Genomic DNA, 21,479 nt, shown 5'->3' with positions numbered 1-21,479 from the left:
AAGTAGACACAAATTTACTAAAATCAGGGAGCAGCAACATCAGCCAATTAGAATCCCCTTGGTCATCACCCTGAGGCACTCAACCACCCAAAGGCAGAATCCCAGGTCTGTGAATCAAGGAGCTAGCTGCTGGGTAGGTACCACAGAGCAACAGGTCATAATTCTAACAGACCAGACTGGGACTAGGGAAAAGAAAAAATAAATTGCTTTGGCTCTCTATCCAGATCTGAAGACCCCTTATGGATACCCCAGTCAGGGCTCCCCAATAGCAGAGACAACACAGACTACCGAGCTACATGGGGGTAAGGACGGGGGAAATTCATACTTATTACTTACTTTTTACCTCCAAATTTAATTTATTTGCTAGTGCCCTAACATACCATCTACCTAAAGTTAGCACCCACAACAGAGACTAAACTGGGCAAAGCTTAGAGCACGAATTAACATACATTCACAGTTCTCCTGTGTTTTACTCTTGCCCCTTCCTTTAAGTATGTAAAGTTTTACCTCCTACCCCGATTAACCTATCTTTTAGTTTCACTTTTCTTCTAGTCAAACCTTGTTTTACATTGCATTCTCATAAAAGCATGAGCTAATATTATTACTACCTCTTTTAAAATAGTTTTTTCTATCAAATACTTGTACCTGTTCTTCCATCATTGCAAAGCAGGCATTTTTGGGGCCAAATCTTTCTCCCTTTAACCTAACTGATCCCTTCCACTTTTTTTTTAATTACCTATTGCATCTTTCACTCTCCCTCCTCTAACACTTTCTCCCCCACTTTCGGATTGCTCCCCTAACACCTAATCTAACACTCACCTCCAGATACTTAATATAAACTGTCCACCACCCCACTACTGTTCCACTTAACCACCCCCAAATGACACCACCTACCCAACACTCCAAAGCAACTCCAAGGTGTCAAAGAAACCACAGAAGACATTGGTGCACACAGGGGAACAGAAACAAAAACCAAACACCAACCAGACTTAAATGCAATGTCTGATATTGAAGAGACTATGGATTTAACAGAAAAAGAATTTAAAAGAATGTATTTCACTCATGCAACACTCAAGGAGTAAAGGTAAAATAATAGAAAAGCTAGTAACCTCACTAGAGAAACTCCAAACAGAGACACAAAAATCAAACACTACAATAGCAGAATTAAACAACACTATAAAGGAACAACATGAGAAATCTACAGATTCCAACCTAAAAGATAAGGGAAAAAATGCAAAAGAGGCTGAGAAAAGCATGAGAACTACATGGGACACAATTAAGAACAACCTGCATCATACAGGGATTCCAGAAAATAAAAAAACCCATACAGAGAACAGTCTAAGAGTTTCTGCAAGAGAACTTTCCTCAATGTTTAAAGGAGGAAAAGATCATTATTCAGGAAGCCAAAAGAACCCCAGCCTGGAGAGACCCAAAAGGAAAACTCCCTGGCATATTGTGGTCAAGATGTCTCACATCAAGGGCAAGGAAAAAATTCTATGAACAGTCAAAGGTTACACGCAAAGGGTCATCAATTAGAATACTCAGATTTCTCAGGAGAAACCATGCAGGCACGAAGGCAATGGAGTGACATATACAGAGTACTAGAAGAAAAAAACTGTCAACCTAGAATCCTGTATCCAACAAAATTATCAATCAAATATGATGGCAAAATGAAAGCATTCCAAGACAAGGAGAAACTAAAAGAATTCACAAAAGCACCACTATAAAAATACTCAACGAAGTACTATAGCCAAAAAAACCAACAGCAACAACACACCAACCTGAAACCAACAAACAAGGAAATACCTCACAAAAGCAACACAGAGAGAACACCCAAAGCAAAGAAATGATACAGAAAGAACAAAGGAACTAAATACAACACACACACACATACATACAACACACACGCATAAAGCAAAATAACAGTAACAAATACAAACCAATAATCTCACTGTTAATGGACTAGAGGCACCTGTCAAGAGACAGAGAGTAGCAGATTGGATAACAACAACAAAACCCCATCAAGATTCTACCTACAAGAAACACACCTCAAAAACAAAGACATGAACAGATTAAAAATCAGAGACTGGACAAAAGCATATCAAGCAATCAGTAACCAAAAGAGCAGGGGTAGCAATATTAATCTCGGAGAAGATTGACTTCAAGGCAAACAATGTAGTAAGAGATAAGAACAGATACTACACAATGATAAAGGGAACAATAGCTCAGGAACCCTCAACAATAATAAACATATGCACCCAATGAAAGACCCTCAAAATATGTCAATTAAATCCTCACAGAATTGAAAAAGGATATAGAAACACCAACAATAACAGGAAAGACAGAAAGTCAAGAAAAAAATCAAAACGTGGGGCATTCTCGAGAAAAGAACACGTAAATTACTATACTATAATGAAATGTACTTTTTACAGAAACTAACGATGTAAATTGTTCTTTGAGTACTCTATAAACAGAATTACACATATTTTGAAAATATACTCTTACTAAAAAAAAATGAAAAATGAACCAACCTGGGTTCTGTTCAAAATCATCAAGGAGTTTGTCCAAGTCACTGACAGCTGCTTTAAAGTAACTGTCCATCCTACCTGTAGATGCATTCAGAATTTAACTCTTGTATACCTAGAAAATAAAAGGTATGATATAATGATTTTTGAATAGAGTAATATCAAGTTATCTACTATATGCCACGGAATACAGTCAAAGAATTCTGTGTTGATGCATCTATAATTAGCTTAGAAATATTGCCTCAACATACACATTAAAATAACATTTTGAGAAACCAATCTCACAACTACACAAATGCATACATAAACTAACAGAAATGTTAAAACATTTATCTAAAGAAATAAGTTCTAGGTAGAATTAAAATTAGTAATAGAAATACTTATACGCTATATAAACATACTGTACACAAAATACTGCACATAAAAACTGTGGGATTGAGCAACCTGGAACTCCAAGGACTGTTTAAAGTCATAGTGTAATTAGGGAGCCACAAAGAACTGCAAGACTGAAAAGAGTATCTTCAAAGGAACAACAATCCTGGGAACAGACTTAAAAGCAACAACAGAAGACAGACAACAAAGGGGACAATACATTCAGAGAATGGAGATAAAATACCAAGGTGTACCCAGGAAAATAAATTTCAAGTTATTAGAGGGGGAAAAAATGTCCCCCAAATAAAGAGTTTATTCACACGAAGCTTTTAAAAGACCTTCTAAAGCATGCACTTTCAAAGAAAAGCAGCCCCAAAGGAAAGGAAATCACAGCAATTAAAATAAGAGGGATCAAACAAACATTGTTTATAATGTCACATTAATGAGGTTAAGAAAGATATTAGTAAAACAGACTTCAATAATAAATAAACTAGCTGAAGGGTCGTAGACATTAAAATGCTCTAAGAAACTACTAAAGCTAATAAAGGAATTTTAGCTTTTAGTATGTGAGTACATGATCAACAAACAAAGCAGTTAGTAATGAGCAGCTGAAAAGTAAAGAAACAATTCAACTTATAATCATAACTAAAGAATAAAACACCCAGGAATAAATTTAACGGATGGTAAATTATCGTACACTGAAAACTACAAAACATTAAGGAAAGGCTTTAAAACCTAAGTAAATGTACATTTTGTGTTCATGAACTGGAAGGATTAACGGACCTGGAGAACAGTATGCTGAATACAATTAGTCAATCACAAAAGGACAAATATTTTATGAAACCACTGAGTACAGGGAGGAACAAGATAAAGACTTTCAAACCAATGGGAGCAGACATTAGACATTGCCTGGTGGGGAGGGAGGAGAAGAGAAGAATGGACCAGATTGGTGGTGGTGGTAGGTGAATGGAAGACAGGAATCCACAAGACAGAAAAGAGGGATCAAGGTGCAGGGGAAAGGTAAACCATTGGGGAGTTTGATTACTAATTTAAACTTCTGAATACAAAATTGAAATGTAAACCCCACCTAATTTACAAATAAAAATTGGCTTTTAAAAAAGGTATCATTAATACCCAAAGTAATAGATCCAATGTAATTCCTATCAAAATTCCAACAGCCTTTTCAGGCAGAAATGGAATAGTCAATCCTCCAGTTTATGTGGAATTTTAAAGGCACCAAATAAGCTATCTTAAGAAAGAATAATAAAATGCAGGAATACTAGAAACGCAACTCACTGTCTTTGAGTTAATCCAATTCATGGCAACCCTGTTGCAGAGCAGAACTGCTTCATAAAGGTTTCTTGGCTATAAACTTTAAAGAAGCACACTGATTGCCAGGCCTTTCACACATGTTGCCTCTAGGTGGATTCAAACATCTAACCTTGTGGTTGAGTTAACTCAAACCCTCTGCAGGGCACAGGAACCTCAAAACAGACTGGTATTGATATAGTGGCAGACATATAAGCCAATGGAATAGAGTCAGAAATAAATCTGTACATATTCATTCAATTGGTTTTCATCAAGAGTGGCAAGTCCATTCAATGAGTAAAGAATATTCCCTTTAATAAATAGTACTGAGACAAGTGGATTTCCACATGCAGAAGAATACAGCTGGGCTGATACTTCACACCTTGTAGGAAAAATAACTTCTGGTAGTTCTATAATCTGGAGTCAATCTGAGGTCTAAGAGTATAGGGGTGGAGTCTAGGCTGTCAATCAGGATATAGCCAATGAGACCTCTGTGTGGGCATGGCCTTTCCTGAGGATTCTGGGAACTCCTATATTTTCTCCTTGGAGGCAGTCTGTCTGTCTCTCTCTTTCTCTCTGCTAACTCCCTGTGAGACATCCCTGTTGAGGAGAAGCCATGTGGACCTACCCTGATGCAGCTATAGGAGCTACAAAAAACATGTGGAAACCTCTGCCAGTGCTGAGATGCTTACACCACCACTAGATCCACAAGACTTCCCACCCACTGGCCTGTGAGCTTCCTGCATTCAGCATCACTGCATGTGTTTAATGAGTCTGAAGAGGACTTTATAGACTGGTATTAGACATATGGGCTAATATCAGACTTATGGACTTGATCTGGCCTGGGCTGGATTGTTTTCTCAATATTCAATTTCTCTTGTATCTAAAGCTCTTTCCTATACACACACGCATGTCTCTCTGCATTTGTTTCTCTAGGTGATCCAGAAAAAGACATTATGGTACCTTGGGAGTGGGGTACTAGAGAAACTAATCATAAAGATGAAGAGTGGATCCTTATTTGACCTCTGACTCATGGTAGCATTTCTCCTTGGGCTAGCCATAGTCAGGTATGTCCATGAAATTTACTGGGTTGTTTTCTGGAAAGAATATGGGAAGTTAAAGTTTTGATTATTTTGTTTGGTTGTAGTCTTTGGTTATTCCTGTGTGAAATGTCAAAAATGAATGTTATTAATGTATAGGTTGAGCTCAGGGGTAGAAATCGCCCCTTGAATTTCTCATGGCTGCTTAGAATGGCTGACCGAAGGTTAAAATGGCTGACAGAAAGCCTGTCTCTGGGTTTAATGCTCTCAGCGGTCTAATCCCCTATTTTGTGTCAACAGAATAGTTTAGATAAAGACAAGCTAAATAAGGATTAAACGTGATTCATTTAAGAAATGAAATCAGTATCTGATTCTACTTTTTTATACTGATTTCTTCTGATTATTGATATAATGATTAACAGAAATGTTTATTGGGAAGTATGAAAATAGAGAGTTTGTAAGCCCACTTGTCTTCAGCCATTAAAATTGAATCCTCAAATGGGTTTTCAAAATGCTTGCAAAGAAAGCTTTGAAAAGATATGCCCCACCCAGTGCTTTGGAGTACTCGGGATGTTTGTATTTGAAGAGTTTCACCTAAGGGGCTGTTGTTGATAGACTGAAGAAAAAATAACTCTTTGGCTTTTTGAAATTTGAACTCTAGTGGCTTTTAATCAGAAGCTGGACAAAATCTGGAACCATGAAGAAAACTCCTTTCTAGGACTGAACATTAAAGGGAGCCTGTGGGCAGGCTGAAATGCTTGCTGGGTGACCATGTGGAACCACTTGGTGAATGGAAGTGGGAGAAAAGCATGAATAAAGAGATGTGTTGAGTCTGGCCACTGACACATGTCGACCTGGTTTATAGGAACTAGAGGAGAAAAGGAGAGGGAGTTGACTGGTCTGAGGTTGATAACCTAGCATAAGGGGATTAGGCTTGTTGAGAATTGGTGATGAGCCCATGGTCTGAAGGCAAGGTGACCAATGGGCACCCTGGTGAGGGTAAGTGAGGCAGCCCACACTGAGTTGACCAGAACCCAACCAGATGAAGAAAAGATTTTTCAGCCTGTGAACTGGTACATCTTGCTTCAGACTTTATGGATGGCCTTTATGGATGGCCTGTCCTGATTTGACTTTGCTTATGGATGCAGACTCACAAGGTCCCAACTTGAATGAAGATTCTTCACGTCGAAAATGATTGTCTCCTCAGAGCACTGGGTGGGTTGATGTAAGTGGACAGTATAGAAATTGGATATCCAAAATTTGTGGGATAAAGGCATGAAGTAGTTGGCTTACAAACTTTCGTAGGTGGGGGAATATATTCATAGGAATATAAGATTAAGGTATAGGTTGTTACGTAACTGCAATTATTAGGCATAGGATATTTTTGTTTTGTTCACTTAAGGAATGTTATGTTTAAATGAGGGTGGCATTATTTTTTAATAGTATGCATTTTAGTTTTATCCTCTAAGGTACAGATATAATTTTATTATTGTTTGTTTGAAAATTGTATTTGGCTAAAGAGTTATGTGAACGTGTCAAATTGACAAGGGATGGTCTGTAATAGTCAAATAATCTGGTTTCAATTTGAGGATTAAAAGTTTAGGGGTGGAGTCTAGGCTGTTAATCAGGATATAGCCAATGAGGCATCTGTGTGGGTATGACCTTCTCCTGAGGATTCTGGGAACTCCTATATTTCCTCTCTCGCTCTGCTAACTACCTGTGAGACATCCCTGCTGAGGAGAAGCCACATGGACCTACCCTGATGCAGTCCTGAGTTGGAAAAACCATGTGGAAACCCCTGCCAGTGCTAAGAGGCTTACAGCACCACTGGCTCCCCAAGACTTCCTACCCACTGGCCTGTGATCTTCCTGCATTTGGTGTCACAACATGTGTTTTGTGAGTCTGAAGAGGATTTTATAGATTGGTATTAGACATATGGGTTAATATCAGAATTATGGACTTGATCTGGTCTGGCCTGGGATGTTTTCTCAATATTCAATTGCTCTTGTACATAAAGTTATTTCCTATACACATATGATAACTCCCTGGATTTATTTCTCTAGTCAATCCAGACTTAACACATAACTGTAAATGGATTTTGTACCTAAAAGTAAGACCTGAATTCATAAAATACTTAGAAGAAAACATAAGAGATAATGCTTTGGGACATCATTTTGAACAATGGATTCTTGCATATAACACCTAAATGGCACAAACAACAAATGACAAAATAGATTCATTAGATTTTATAGAAATTGAAATGTTTTGTGCATCAAAGGTCAATGAAATGAAAAGAAAACCTGTACAATGAAGGAAATAATGGGAAACATACTTGTTTATCAAGTAATTCAATATCCAGAATATATAAAGAATTGCTACAAGACACCAAACAACCTACTGAAAAAAATAGACAAAGAACCTGAAGAGAGATTTTATCCAGAAAATGAAGCAAATAGTCAGTAAGCATAAAAAACATACCCAGCATCACTGATTTTGGAATAAGAATCAAAACATCACTATGAAATAATATCTCACACTAACTATCATGGCTGTACTAAAAAATTAAAAACAGAAGATAAACAAGAGGCCATCTAGCTGAGAAGCATCAAAGCCCACATGGAAGAAGCACACCAGTTTGGCTGACCATGAGGTGTAGAAGAAACCAGTTGTCAGACATCAAAGAGCTAAAAACCGTATCAGTGGGTGCTCATTTTCCTGACACAACCACTGAAGACAAACGTGTGCATAAGCAAATGTGGTGAAGAAAGCTAATGGTGCCCAGCTATAAAAATATATAGTGTCTGGGGTCTTAAAAGCTTGAAGATAAACAAGAGGCCATCTAGCTGAGAAGTATCAAAGCCCACATGGAAGAAGCAAACGAGCCTGTCTGACCACAAGGCGCAAAAGGTACCAGTTATCAGACATCAAAGAGTTAAAAACCATATCAGTGTGTGCCCACCTCCCTGATACGATCAATGAAGACAAACGTGTGCATAAGCAAATGTGGTGAAGAAAGCAGATGGTGCCCAGCTATCAAAAGATATAGCATCTGGGGTCTTAAAGGCTTGAAGATAAACAAATGGCCATCTAGCTCAGAAGCAACAAAGCCCACATGGAAGAAACACACCAGCCTGTGTGACCACAAGCTGTCGAAGGGATCAGGTATCAAGCATCAAGGAACATAAAATCTTATCATTGAAAAGGTGGGTGAGTGCAGAGTGGAGACTCAAAGCCAAATGGTAGCCAACCGGACACCCCTTGCTGAGGGGCTGTGGGGAGGAGATGAACCAGGCAGGGTGTAGGGTAGCAACGATGAAACAAATAACTTTCCTCTAGTTCTTAAATACTTCCTCCCCCCACTATCATGATCCCAATACTACCTTGCAAATCTGGCTAGACCAGAGGATGTACATTGGTACAGATAGCAACTGGAAACACAGGGAGTCCAGGACCGATGACTCCTCCAGGACCAGTGATGAGAGTGGAGATGCCTGGAGGGTGAAGAGAATGTGGGGTAGAAAGGGGGAACTGATTACAGGAATCAACATATAGCCTCATCCTGGGGGGAGGGACAGCAGAGAAGAGGGCAGGGGGAGACCTCAGATAGTGTAATATATGACAAAATAATAATAATATATGAATGATGAAGGGTTCACGAGGTAAGGGGGAGTGGAGAGGGAGGGGGAAAATGAGTAGCAGATATTAAGGGCTCAAGTAGAAAGCAAATGTTTTGAGAGTGACGATGGCAACAAAGGTACATATGTTCTTGACACAATGGATGTATGTATGGATTGTGATAAGAACTGTATGAGCCCCCAATAAAAATATTTAAAATAAAAAACAGGGGTTAGTGAGGCTATTATAAAAACTGGCCACCCTAATCCACTATTAGTGGGAGAGTAAAATGGTACAGTTGCCATAGAAAAGAGTTTGGTATCTCCACAAAAATTGAAACGCAGAAGTAACACATGGTTCAGTAATTCTCCTACTAGATATATACTCCAAAAGACTGCAGGAATATAAACACATGCTTGCACATCACTGCTGTACTCTTTCATCTTGCCAATAATTCTATAAATCTAAACTTCATAAAATTAAAAATAAATTTAATGTAATCAAAGCATTGAAAATAAAATTCAAGAAATATCCTAAAAGTAGAACAAAAAGACAAGAAAATGAGGGGGGATTAGGTGTCAAACCAAATTCACTGTTATCAAGTTAATTCTGACTCATAGGGACCTACAGGATAAAGACAGAGATGCCATGTGGGTCTTCTAGACTGTAACTCTTTAGGAGAGTAGAAAGCCTCCACTGGAAGATCCATGGCAAGATGGATTGACAGAGTGGCTACCACACTAAGCACAAACATAATAAAGTGTGAAGATGGCACAGGCTGGGCAGTGTTTCGTTCTGTTGCACATAGGGTCACGATGAATCGGAACAGACATGAAGACACCCAAGAACGACCATCCAACTCAACTCAGTTATCTGCAATGCTTCCATCATTTAAAGTGAGGTTAAAAATATTAATGATGATACAACTAAAATATTAACATACAAGGAGGCATCAAAAAAGTTCATGGGAAAATTCCATAATCTTTTAATTCCATTTGCCATAAACTTGTTGGAGCTCCATCACAGAACTAAATTGGGACTATAAAGGAAAAGGAAAGTGCAGTATTTAAGCACTTTAAGGGGTTGGTGTAAGAGACCCAAATTCCATGTTCTATAAATTGTATGATAGAGTAGAACTGCTTCCTACGTTTCCAAGGTTATAAATCTTTCTGTCATCAGACAGCCCCATCTTTCTCCCATGCCTGGCTGGAGGGTTCTAACTGCTAACCTTGTGGTAAGCAAGCACTCTCCCACCAGGACTCCTTAGAAATACATAATAAAGGAACTCTGAATATGGAATGTGTTTAAAAAAATAAAGCAGAGGAATGGTAATGTCTAGCAATAGTTTCTCATTAGATAGTCATGTGATTTCCCAAAAAAAACTATGAAATTCATTAGCTAGTATTTACAGAATTTCTTTTTAACAATATACTACTAAACAATGTTATTTCAAATACCTAGAAAGAGATCCAGAAAGTATGTTAAAATAACCCGTTTATAAAAGGTTTGATGATGAAAATTCAGACACAAACCTGTTAACATGAAATCTTACTAAGCTGTACCTCTACTTCACATTTAAATCACCCAAGATGTATTTATTGGACCAGCACTCTATGATACATTTTAGAAAGCGAAAAAATCCCAAAAGGATCAGGAGTTCTTGAAGCATTGTGGGCTACGAGTTGGGTTGCTCCGTGATTCAAACCCACCAGCGCTCCTTGGGAAAGCAATGAAGCCTTCTGCCCATCACCATTTACAGCCTTGGAAACCCACAGGGGCCGTTCTACTCTGTGCTGTAGGGTCGCTATGACTCGGAAGTGACTCCCTAGCAGGGAGAGAGCTGTATGATAGTTGAGATATCTTCATATGGTAAGCTGGTTTAGATAATAGTTTAAATCCCTTGGCTCTTCATGCACTCAGATTTATAAATATTTTATAACATTCGCTGAAAAAATGTTGTTTTTTTTTTTAAATCTTATGGTTTGGAAAAAAAGCCATTTTGGCAGCAACATGAAAGATGAACTCTAAAATGGGCAAAACCAACTTACAATGGCGAGGCGACTCCTAAAATGGTGAAAGGTGAGATGTGAGGATGAGTACTGAGACAGTGCAGCAGAGATGGAGGGGAGCTAGATCCAAAAGTGGCTAAAAATCAGCAATCTGTGGAAAGTGGACATGAGGGAGAAATTGAGGATCGGTGCCAGGTTTCTATAACAGTTGACCAGGTAGATGGTGGTACCACTCACTGATCAAAGACTTGGAGGAAAACTTGAGTTCATTGTCAGACTGTTGTTGGAAGTACCTTGAGATCATCCTGGAGAAGATATCTAGTAACTATAAGGATCTGGAGTTGGGGAGAGAAGTCTAAGATAAAGATTTGGGGGTTGGCAGCACACAGCAATGGATAAGATCACCTAAAAAGAGAAGGTAGGAGAGGAGCCTGATATCAGATAACGAGCATCACAACATTAGAATTCCTAACAGCCACTCTGTAAGACTTTACCCAGAGTCATATGTACTTACATAGAAAATATCCAGTTAAATAGGGAATAAAACAAAATCAAGCTACAAAATGTTATGAATAGCATAAGCCCACTTGTCCACATGTTAAAAATAAAAGTATTAGCAATAGTAACAAAGGCAAAAATAGAGGGATATACACCAGTGGTAACTATGTATCTCTATACTATTGACTTAAAAAAAAACATATTTTATAAACAAAAAACTTATTTTGTTCTTTTCCTTAAGCCATAATAGTAATATTCTTACAATAAAAGATAGTAAGTATATGCTAGGAAAAATGTGGATACTGGAATACAGACGAGGAAAAAGAGTTAACTGGGAAGATTATGAAACAAGTTCAGGGCACAACCTGTACTATCAAAGTAATATGAATTACAAAAAAATTGCCTATTAAATTGAGAAGTAAAATTTTAATAATAAAGATACTGAATGTTTAAAAAACATTACTGATAGGAAGTAAACTTAACAAGCTTGCAGGACAACAATGTAACAATATCTGTCAATAGTCTCAAAAATATTCTTAGCAATTGTTTCAACATTTAAGAAAATGGGGAGCTAATAACAATGGGTACAAGAAAGAAGAATATGTTCTAAAATTAATTGTGGCAATAATTATAAAACTCTCCTTAATCTGACTCAACTATTGAATTATATGAAGTGCATTCTATGCTAATAAAACTTCAAATTTTTAAGAAAAATATAAAATAATAATAAATAAAATTTTAAAAAAGATAATTCATTGGGTCTTTATTTGAAACCATATAAATACCAACTTCACAAAAACAGAAATTTGGGCTGTCACCAAAGTAATATTTGTCAGTCAAAACTTTTTTTGCATGGGCTTACTCTGTGATCTAACCATTCTACTTGTAAAGAAACACTGGCACTTGTGCACAAGAACTTATCACTAAAAAAAAAACAAATCAATGTTGCAACCTGTGAAAAACTGTTAAAATTGTAGTCTGAAAAAAAAATTGTAGTCTGATCATCCCTGGAGATCCCCAAGACTCTTTAAGGGTGCTTGCTTGGTCCTCTGCTTTCTAATTACACCATCTGTGGAAGGTTAGATTCCTTCATGTTCTTCAATCTATTAACAAGATTGAATGGAGAAGCAGACAAGGGAATCCAGCTGTCTCCAATAAAGGCAGACCTCAAGATTTACAATAACATAAAACAATGGCACTGTTCTCAATAAATTGTTTTATGTTTTGTTAATATATGTGATTATTATTTTAAATTAATATACTTAATGTCCCTCCTCAATTTTAACTTATAAAATGAAAACTATACTGTATTTGAAAAAAAAACATTTGGACCTCAGTAATTTTGAATTAAGTATAGGGGTTCTGGCAAGAGAACCAAGTAGCAGTGGGTTTCCATTAAGATTTACAGCCTGTGTGTTGGCGGGGCGGGTAGCTCTGCGCAAGAATCCCTTTGAGACGCAATGGACTCACAGGCAGTACGTTTAAAGTGTGAGAACTGCTGATTTAAATAAACTCGGACACAACTTTGTTACAAGACATTATGATTGGAGATAATGAAATGGAAATGTTGCTTTATCAGCGATGTTTTAACATTTTTCAAACAGCTTAACTGGCATTTTATCCACATATAGAATTCAATAGTCCAGCCATATCAAGAAGAGATTTTAAAAGTTTCAAAAGAGATTTTGCTCGTGTACTACTTGTATAATGAAAATGTAATAAAGTTATGAAGCTTTTTAAAAGCAGAGGGAAGTGTTTAAAATCTGACATTAATTGAGAGAAGCAAGCAAACCAACAGCAGAAGTCTTGTGATCTTAATTAAGAAAATGGGGGTGGGGTGGAAAAAAACTCAAACTATGATTACTTTTAAATAGTGGAATTATAGTTAGTCGCTCCACCCTTATTATTGTATTATTCAATTTTTGAAATTCTAACCATGCAATTTAATGTACATGGGAGAGGGAAATTAGGTGAAAATTATATACAGTTCTCCCGGATCAAGCTTTTACAGTGGCTAAATCAAGAAAAGGGCACAAATGAATAAATAGAGGAAGTTGAGTTGATCCAAGAACTTGCCTATTTTTTAAAAATGAAAAAGACTACCTTAACATTAAACTTAGGCGCCCTGATGGCATGATGGTAATGGGCTAACTCTAAGGTTAGCAGTTCGAAATCACGGGCCGCACAGCGGAAGACAAGACAGAAATCTCTACTCCATAAAGAATTACAGTCCCAGAATCCAACGGGGGCAGTTCTGCCCCGTCCTGTAGGGTCGCTATGAGTGGGTATCGACTCGATGGCAGTCAGGGAAGATGGAATTTAGGGAGAGCTTCCCATACGCGTCCAACGAACAGGGACGTCAACGCAGCCCGGATTGTAAGGACTCTCAATCAGTGCAGCAGCAATCCCGGAGAGTGGAAAAGTTCTCCCCGAGAATCTCTCGGAGGCACCGAGGACCGTCACCGCCGCCGTCGGCGCTAACCAGCAGTGCGCGGGCACCGCTGCGGGAAGGGGCTTTGCGAGAGCGCGGGCGGCGGTGACGGGCTCGTCTGCGGGATCAAATCCTTCCAGCGCAGCGGCGGCGGCTCCAACAGGCGCAGGACACCCCCCCCCCCCGCCCCACCACCACCGGGTGACCCGGTCAGGCGGCTCCGAGGGCGCTTCCCGGCGGCTCCGGAGCCCTCGAGCGACTCGAGTGGGTGGGACCCGGCGCCCAGACCTCAGTCCCGCGCCCCGACTCCACCGAGGGGGCGGGAGAGGGGCTCGGAAGGAGGAACCGCTCCGGGGCCCAGACTCGGTCCGAGGAGGAGGAGGAGGGCCAGAGCCGAGCCGGCGCCAGGTCGGCTGGTCCAGCGTCTCCCCCGCCCCTTCGCGCCGGCAGCCGGACGCGGAGAGGCCAAGGCGGGGTACTGTGGGGAGTTCTTACCTCCCGCACCCCTGCGGAGCTCTCGGGGCGCTGGGCGCTGCGCCACGCCTGGGCCGGGTGTGAAGAGCGACCCCGGCCGGGAGTCCGCGGAACGCGCGACGTCCGCTCCGGGCTGGTTTGGTCCCCCGCCCCGACCCGGGGTGCGGAGACCGCGCAGGCGCAGAAGCGGGTTTCCTTCGGATCCCACGCCCCCTCCCGCCGCGTCCTCGGCCTCCGCCGGTCCCGAGGCGCCTGCGCGCTGCGTGCGGGGTCCGCGCTGCGGGCACCGGGTTCTCACCGGAAGTGCCTGAGGCGGTGCTGCGGGGGGCGCGGAAACCTGGCGAGCGCGGAAACCTGGCGAGCCGATGCGCCCGGGGGACTCGTTTTCTTCTAGACGCCCTGTGTCCGGGGCGGAGCGACGAGCCGCGTCCCGGTCCGGCCACCTCTTGCCTTTCGCTGACCTAGACTGGACTTGCCCCCGCCTCGGCGGCCGGGGAGCGTGGAGGGCGCCGTGCTCCGGTCCGGACCGGACCCGCCCGCCCGCTGCCAGCCCTGCGGGGCCTACCTTTGCCATTTCTAGCTGGTTTGGCTACCTTTCCCCACCTCCCCCACGCCACCCCGGACAGCAGCAGCATGAACCCAGCCCTTACCTGCAGGCCCTCCAGGGGAGACCTGCCCCCATTGGGTTTTCAAGGCTGTAAATATTCCTGGAAGCAACTGCTTAGGTCTCCTGCCAGTGGCTGGTGGGTCACAACCAGGCCTTTCCTTGGAAGACTTTCTACGCCCGCCGGTGAAGAGTTAATAGTCTTGGAAACCCACAAGGGGCAGTTCTGCCCTATCTGTTGGGTCACCATGAGTCGGAATTGACTCGAAGGCAGTTTTTTGGTTGTGACAAATTCTCAGTGGCTCGACTTTGTGTAACTTTGGTTCTGTCAACAACCACCACAAGAGCCTCCACTGTCTAAAAGCAAAAGCTAACTTCTCTGATGGCGAAATAAAATATGCATCTTCTTGTGATGTACTTCTGTGCTCATTGAGCTGCATTTTTAATCTCAAATTTCCTATAATTGAAATGAGGGAAGAAGAGACATCTGTGTGGTATCAGGGTGTCCCCGCGGCCGGAGCAGAAGAATCCATTAATTGCCACAAGGCCAAGAACCATACTGACCTTTCAAAACTAAAACTGAAAAACCATCTCTCAAGAGGATTCCAGGCAAGCTTCTACACAAACAGATGGTTGCACACTCAGCGTTCATCACAGCGCTGTCCGTAATAGCACAAAGATGCAAACCATCAACTCCCGCGTCGGGAGAAGAATGGATAAGGAAACTGGGCCATACACATAATGGAATATTACATCCTTAAAAAACAATGAGTATCAAACACCTCATGGCATCGACAAACCAGGAGGACATTATGTTTAGCAAAGTTATGTCATATTTTGTGACACCATTATTATAAAGGGAGAAATTAAAATATAGTTTTCACACTACAGGAAAAGAAATATGGTGGGGCGGGCCGCGGGTGGAGGACAGTGGACAGAAAGGAAAGGAGGGAGGGTGGATAAGAAAAGAAGAAAGAGGCTTTTGGGATACTGTCACTTTTGGTGGGCTGTGTAAAGGCAGACATAGTTTTCCTTTGTATGTTATATTCCACAAATACAAGGGAAACAAAGTTAAGTTTTTAAAAAAGCGGTCACACCTTAAAAAAAAACCTCCACAATCTTAAAAAACTTACCCATCAAACCTAAACACTAGTCTGAGTGAGTTCTAAAAGGAGGAAAAGTAAAATTGAAATGGACTTAAATTCTTCGGTGACTAGTTTCAGCAAGCTAGTTTCAACAAACACACAAAAAAGCGTTAGTCCTCACACACAATGGAATACTACCCAGTGTTAAAGAATAACGAGTCTGAAACAACATAAAGGAACCTGAGATGCTGAGGGAAATAAGTTACAAAGGGACATGTTATAAAAAATTAAAGAATAGTCTGTTAGGATAATCAACCATTTAAGATCAAAGAGGCAACATTTATCCGAGGACACAGTACAGAGGATTAGGGAAGGAGGGAGATGGAAATGAGAAACCCAGGGCAGGAAGTAGATGGGCTATTGGGCCGTGAGGGAATTGCAATGGCTGATGTGAAACACCATGTATGTAAACTGTTGATGTAAAACTGATGATCTGCTTGCTCTGTAACCCTTCCCTTCATTCACACTACACTTAAAAGGCAAAAAATATTCCAAGCAAGTTTGATTCGTGGTGAAAGATTAGAGAATCTCAGTTCAAACCCTAAATCTGCAATTTACTAATTTGTGGTGTTTCAAGCATCCTTGATCTCTCTAATCTTGATTTTCCCAAACTCTAAAGTGGAATTGTATCTTTTAGCTCAAGAGTGGAACTTTAATTAGTTGCCTAAGATAATGTTTATAATTAATTGAGCATCTGCTGTATGAGAGCACTGCCTTTCGGTGCTTTGCTCGTATCACCTACTCATTTAATCCTAAAAAATGATTCTAAGAAGTTCAGGACTCATTCTCTCTACTAGATGGTATGCACTAAAAAAGATAAATTACTACCCATGTGTCTAAAAATGTATTTTGAGACAAGTGTTTAAACAGTACAGTATATGAGGAAAATGAAAACAACTGGAAAAGTAAAACACTAATACCTTAAATAGTCAAATGACATAAATGGGAAAGACATATGCATGAACACCAATTCACAAAATAGAAACTTTACATGTCAAGTATATATTCTATAAAGTAGTCTTTTGGTGGTGCAAATGATTAAGCACTTGACTAGCAGCTGAAAGGTTGGTGGTTACAACTTATCCAGACCTATCTTGGAGGAAAATCATGAAACCCATGGCAACCAATATAAACAACTCATAGAACTCATAAATGTAATATAAAGTACAATTTCACTTCCAAAAACAAGGTTTTGGTAGCTTCTTCACCTATTATTTTGCTTAAACTTACACCAAATTGTGTTCCTGAGCACACACTGAGCCCTAACACTAGCATGTGATTAAAATTTGCTATAGATTAATCACAAGCTACATACTGGTTAACAAAGGACAGCCAACGTGCATGATTCAATTAGGTTTGAAAGTTCACACTCAAGCTCTCTGCCATCGAGTTGATCACAACTCATAGAGACCCTAGAGGACAGGGCAGAACAGATCCTGTGGGTTCCTCAGACTTTAACTCTTTACGGGAGTAGGAAGCCTCACTTTTCTCCCGTGGAGTGGCTGGTGGTTTCAAACTGCTGACCTTTTGGTTAGCATCCCAATTCATAACCCACTACACCAACCAGGGTTCTGTCAGAAACCCAAGAAGACTGTTCTTCTCTACCCTCCAGGGTTACTGTGAGTTGGATTTTGACTCCACAGCACACAACAGCAGAAATGTGTACGCTAATAGTCACTGCAGTGTTATTCACAATGTCCGATAGGTGGAAGCCATCCCAGTGGCCGTCCACGGATGAATGGATTAAAAATAAACAAGTGGTACATAAACAGGATGCTCTTCAACCATAAAGAGATGTGAAGCTCCGATACATGCTTTCACACGGCTGAAACTTGGACATGATATTATACCACTTACAGGAAAATAGGAAATCACCTACGATAAGTAAATACATAGAAACTAAAATTGGCTTGTGGTTATCATAAGGTGACCAGATGTTCCGCTTTTGGAGGGACCGTCCCGATTTTTAACAATTTGTCCCGCGTCCCGCAGCGTTTGAAAAAAGATTTTTGGAAAGATGGCAGGACATGCTAGGGAACAGCGGGAGACGGGAAGGGAATACAGAACTGCCATGTGGCTATTTTGCCAGGATATGAGTTTTATGTTATTGGTGTTAAGTCTATAATGTTAAACTTTAATAATAACAAATAATTGTTGAGAACTGGTTATCAAGAACTGCTTATCAAAGTTCGCAGTTGATCAGTTGTTAGAATTCGACACCATTGTTTGGACTTGATGAACAGTGGCATTTTTTGGCATTGGCAACGAAGAAAACATTTTGTAACTGTCTCTCAGACGTTACATATGTTTTACTAGAATAAGGTTTTTTAAATGATCACGGATTAAAATCATTAAAAATTATACTTACAAAGAATTTTTAATAATGAGAGGACTACTATTTTATCATGGAAAACATTTTAAATATTTAAGAATACTTAACATTATTTAAGTAATATGAGGACAGCCACCATTATAGAATCATTTTTTTAAATCATTTTATTAGGGCCCATACAACTCTTACCACAATCCATACATACATCAAAATGTAAAGCACATTTTTACATTCATTGCCATCATCATTCCCAAAACATTTACTCTCCACTTAAGCCCCTGGCATCGGGTCCTCATTTTTTCCCCTCCCTCCCCGTTCCCGCCTCCCCCCTCCCTCATGAACCCTTGATAATTTATAAATTATTATTTTGTCATATCTTGCCCTGTCCTACGTCTCCCTTCCCCCACTTTTCTGTTGTTCGTCCCCCAGGGAGGAGGTCACATGTAGATCCTTGTAATCAGTTCCCCTTTTCCAACCCACCCTCCCTCTATGTTCCCAGTATTGCCATGCACACCACTGGTCCTGAAGGGATCATCTGCCCTGGATTCCCTGTTTCTGGTTCCTATCTGTACCAGTGTACATCCTCTGGTCTAGTCAGACTTGGAAGGTAGAATTGGGATCATGATAGTGGCTAGTGGGGAGGAGCATTTAGGAACTAGAGGAAAGTTGTATTTTTCATCGTTGCTACATCGCACCCTGTCTGGCTCATCTCCTCCCCTAGACCCCTCTCCAAGGGGATCTCCAGTGGCAGACAAATGGGCTTTGGGTCTCCACTCTGCACTCCCCCCCCTCATTCACTATGGTAAGATTTTTTTGTTCTTTGATGCCTGATACCTGATGCCTTCAACACCTCATGATCGCACACACTGGTGTGCTTCTTCCACGTGGGCTTTATTGCTTCTGAGCTAGATGGCCGCTTGTCTACCTTCAAGCCTTTAACACCCCAGATGCTATATCTTTTGATAGCCAGGCAACATCAGCTTTCTTCACCACATTTGCTTATTCACCCGCTTTGTCTTCAGTGGTTGTGTCGGGAAGGTGAGCATCATAGAATGCCAGTTTAATAGAAGAAAGTTTTCTTACATTGAGGGAGTACTTGAGTAGAGGCCCAATGTCCTTCTGCTACCTTAATACTAAACCTATAAATATATGCACATAGATCTATTTTCCCATCCTCATATATAAATATATTTGCATATGTACATGTCTTTATCTAGACCTCTATAAATGCCCTTTGCCTCCCAGCTCTTTCCTCTATTTCCCTTGACTTTCCTCCTGTCCCACTATCATGCTCAGTCCCCACCAAGGTTTCAGCAATTCCTCTTGGTTACATTAGCCTTGATCATGCTCTACCAGGCCTCCTACATCCTCCTCACCACCAATTTGGATCACTTGTTGTTCCCTTGTCCCTGGGTTTGTTAACACCACTTCCTTTCCCACCACCTCCCCTTCTCCCATGTCCCCCCAGAACTGTTGGTCCTACTATTTTCTCCTCCAGATTGTTCATCCAACTTATCGTATTTAGACAGACCTGCGGAGATAATAACATGCACAAAAACAAGACAGAGCAAAACCAAGCAACAATATACAACAAAACAACAACAAACCAATGACAAAAAACCCCAAAACAAAACACAACAAGAAAGAAAAGCATGTAGTTAGCTCAAGGATCATTTTTTGGCCTTTAGTAGTGTTTTGAATCATCTTTATAAAAGAGTATATGTAGATAGCATATCAAGATGTGCACATTGGACCTAGCCAAGTGATTAGAATATGTGTCATTTTAAATCTTACTTTTAGTCTCTGGACAATGTTGATTTTCTATAATGTACATGTAATAATTTTATATCCTGAATTTGTTTTAATCTAAGGGATGTGCTAAATTGATGTGTAAATCTAAGAGACTGGGCCCCTGATTGTGAAGGGTATGGTCTTTTGAGTCATTAATTTCAGCTCCAGCACTAATTGGCAATGTGACCTAACCTTGCTAAACTTAGGTAATCTTATAGTCCAATGATGGTTGAACTAGTAGATTGTATGGGATAATCCGTGTACAGTGCTTCAAGGAGGACATTCAGTATAAATGAGCAGTTATTAGTGGTGGTTAGCTCCTTGGGGCAGTGAATAACTTTTATTCATGTTGATACATCAGTTTCCTATGAGTTTGACTATTGCATATTGCTTCCCTGGAACACAATGACCCTTAAATATATTGAAAAACTCAATTTCTTACTCTACTAAACAAGACATTGGGGATACATAAGGACACACGATTTTCACCTTAGGAAAACCTATAATTAAAAAAAGACATAATAAGGTTGCCCATATAAAATTTACAGCCCTCGATTACCTTTTTATATATAAATATTTAATGGTAGAAATTGAATTATCAAGTTCACAGAAACAAACCACTATAATTTTCGTAGGTTTTTACAAGTGTGATAGCCTACCCTAATTAAGTCTTGGGTGAGTATTTAACTTGGATTCCACAAATGTCTGATCCATGGAGTGGTTTAAATACAGAAAGAAAAATAAGTAAAATCAATCAATCACCTTGAAATCAATGACTATTAATCTAACCAGTAGTTCTCAATAGGGTAGTAGGGTTGGGGTCTGAATAGCACGGGTGGAATTTTCCCTTCCAAAGGACATTTATCAACGTTTGGAGATAACTTTGAGTGCCATAACTTTGCAGTTTCCACTGGCATCCAGTGGGTAGAGGCCAAGGTAAACGCCCCGCAATGCATGGGATAGTCCCTGGGATGGCTAGATTGTAGGTCAATTTGCACCTGTGTGAAAGTAGGGGTAGATTCCAACCTATCTCTCAGAAGATTTCTCCATGGAGGTAGAGTTAGAAGGGTGACACGGGGAACTTCTCTCTCTCTTGCCCCTTTTTACCTCGCTTGCATGGCGCACCTGGCTCTGCAGTTGGCGGTCCACGCAGCGTGCAGAGCAGGCAACAGAAGAGCAATCCAGAGTGCAAGCATTATGGCCCAGACATTTAGCCTCTTGTCCTCTGGCACACAGCAATAGCTCATACTCATTGTTTACTTCCAGTGCACATAGACCGGTTATTACCAGGGACTTTTCAAATAGTTCATCATCTCCTGCTTTTCTGAAAAACTG

The 21,479-nt window shown here is 40.4% G+C and overlaps 1 protein-coding gene across 4 annotated transcripts in view; it reads right to left on the bottom strand.

The window, feature by feature from the left end:
* Positions 1-14,450, bottom strand: part of ZFYVE16 (zinc finger FYVE-type containing 16) — a 62,022-nt gene extending 47,572 nt beyond the window's left edge. For 2 of the 4 annotated variants that reach the window (XM_075541220.1, XM_075541223.1), the window contains exons 1-2: positions 14,294-14,450; positions 2,532-2,640 (exon numbers count right to left, since the gene is read on the bottom strand). In XM_075541220.1, the coding sequence (XP_075397335.1) occupies positions 2,532-2,601 (70 nt within the window). In that variant the 5' untranslated portion in view covers positions 2,602-2,640; positions 14,294-14,450. Of the gene's footprint in view, positions 1-2,531; positions 2,641-8,625; positions 8,648-10,908; positions 11,021-14,293 lie in introns of those variants that run through there. The other 2 variants (XM_075541221.1, XM_075541222.1) reach the window with 2 other exon arrangements.
* Positions 14,451-21,479: the final 7,029 nt, after the last annotated feature.

The sequence above is a fragment of the Tenrec ecaudatus genome, chromosome 2, assembly GCF_050624435.1.
Source record: "Tenrec ecaudatus isolate mTenEca1 chromosome 2, mTenEca1.hap1, whole genome shotgun sequence".
Classification (NCBI taxonomy): Eukaryota; Metazoa; Chordata; class Mammalia; order Afrosoricida; family Tenrecidae; genus Tenrec; species Tenrec ecaudatus.
This window is presented reverse-complemented; position numbering and strand designations above follow the sequence as displayed.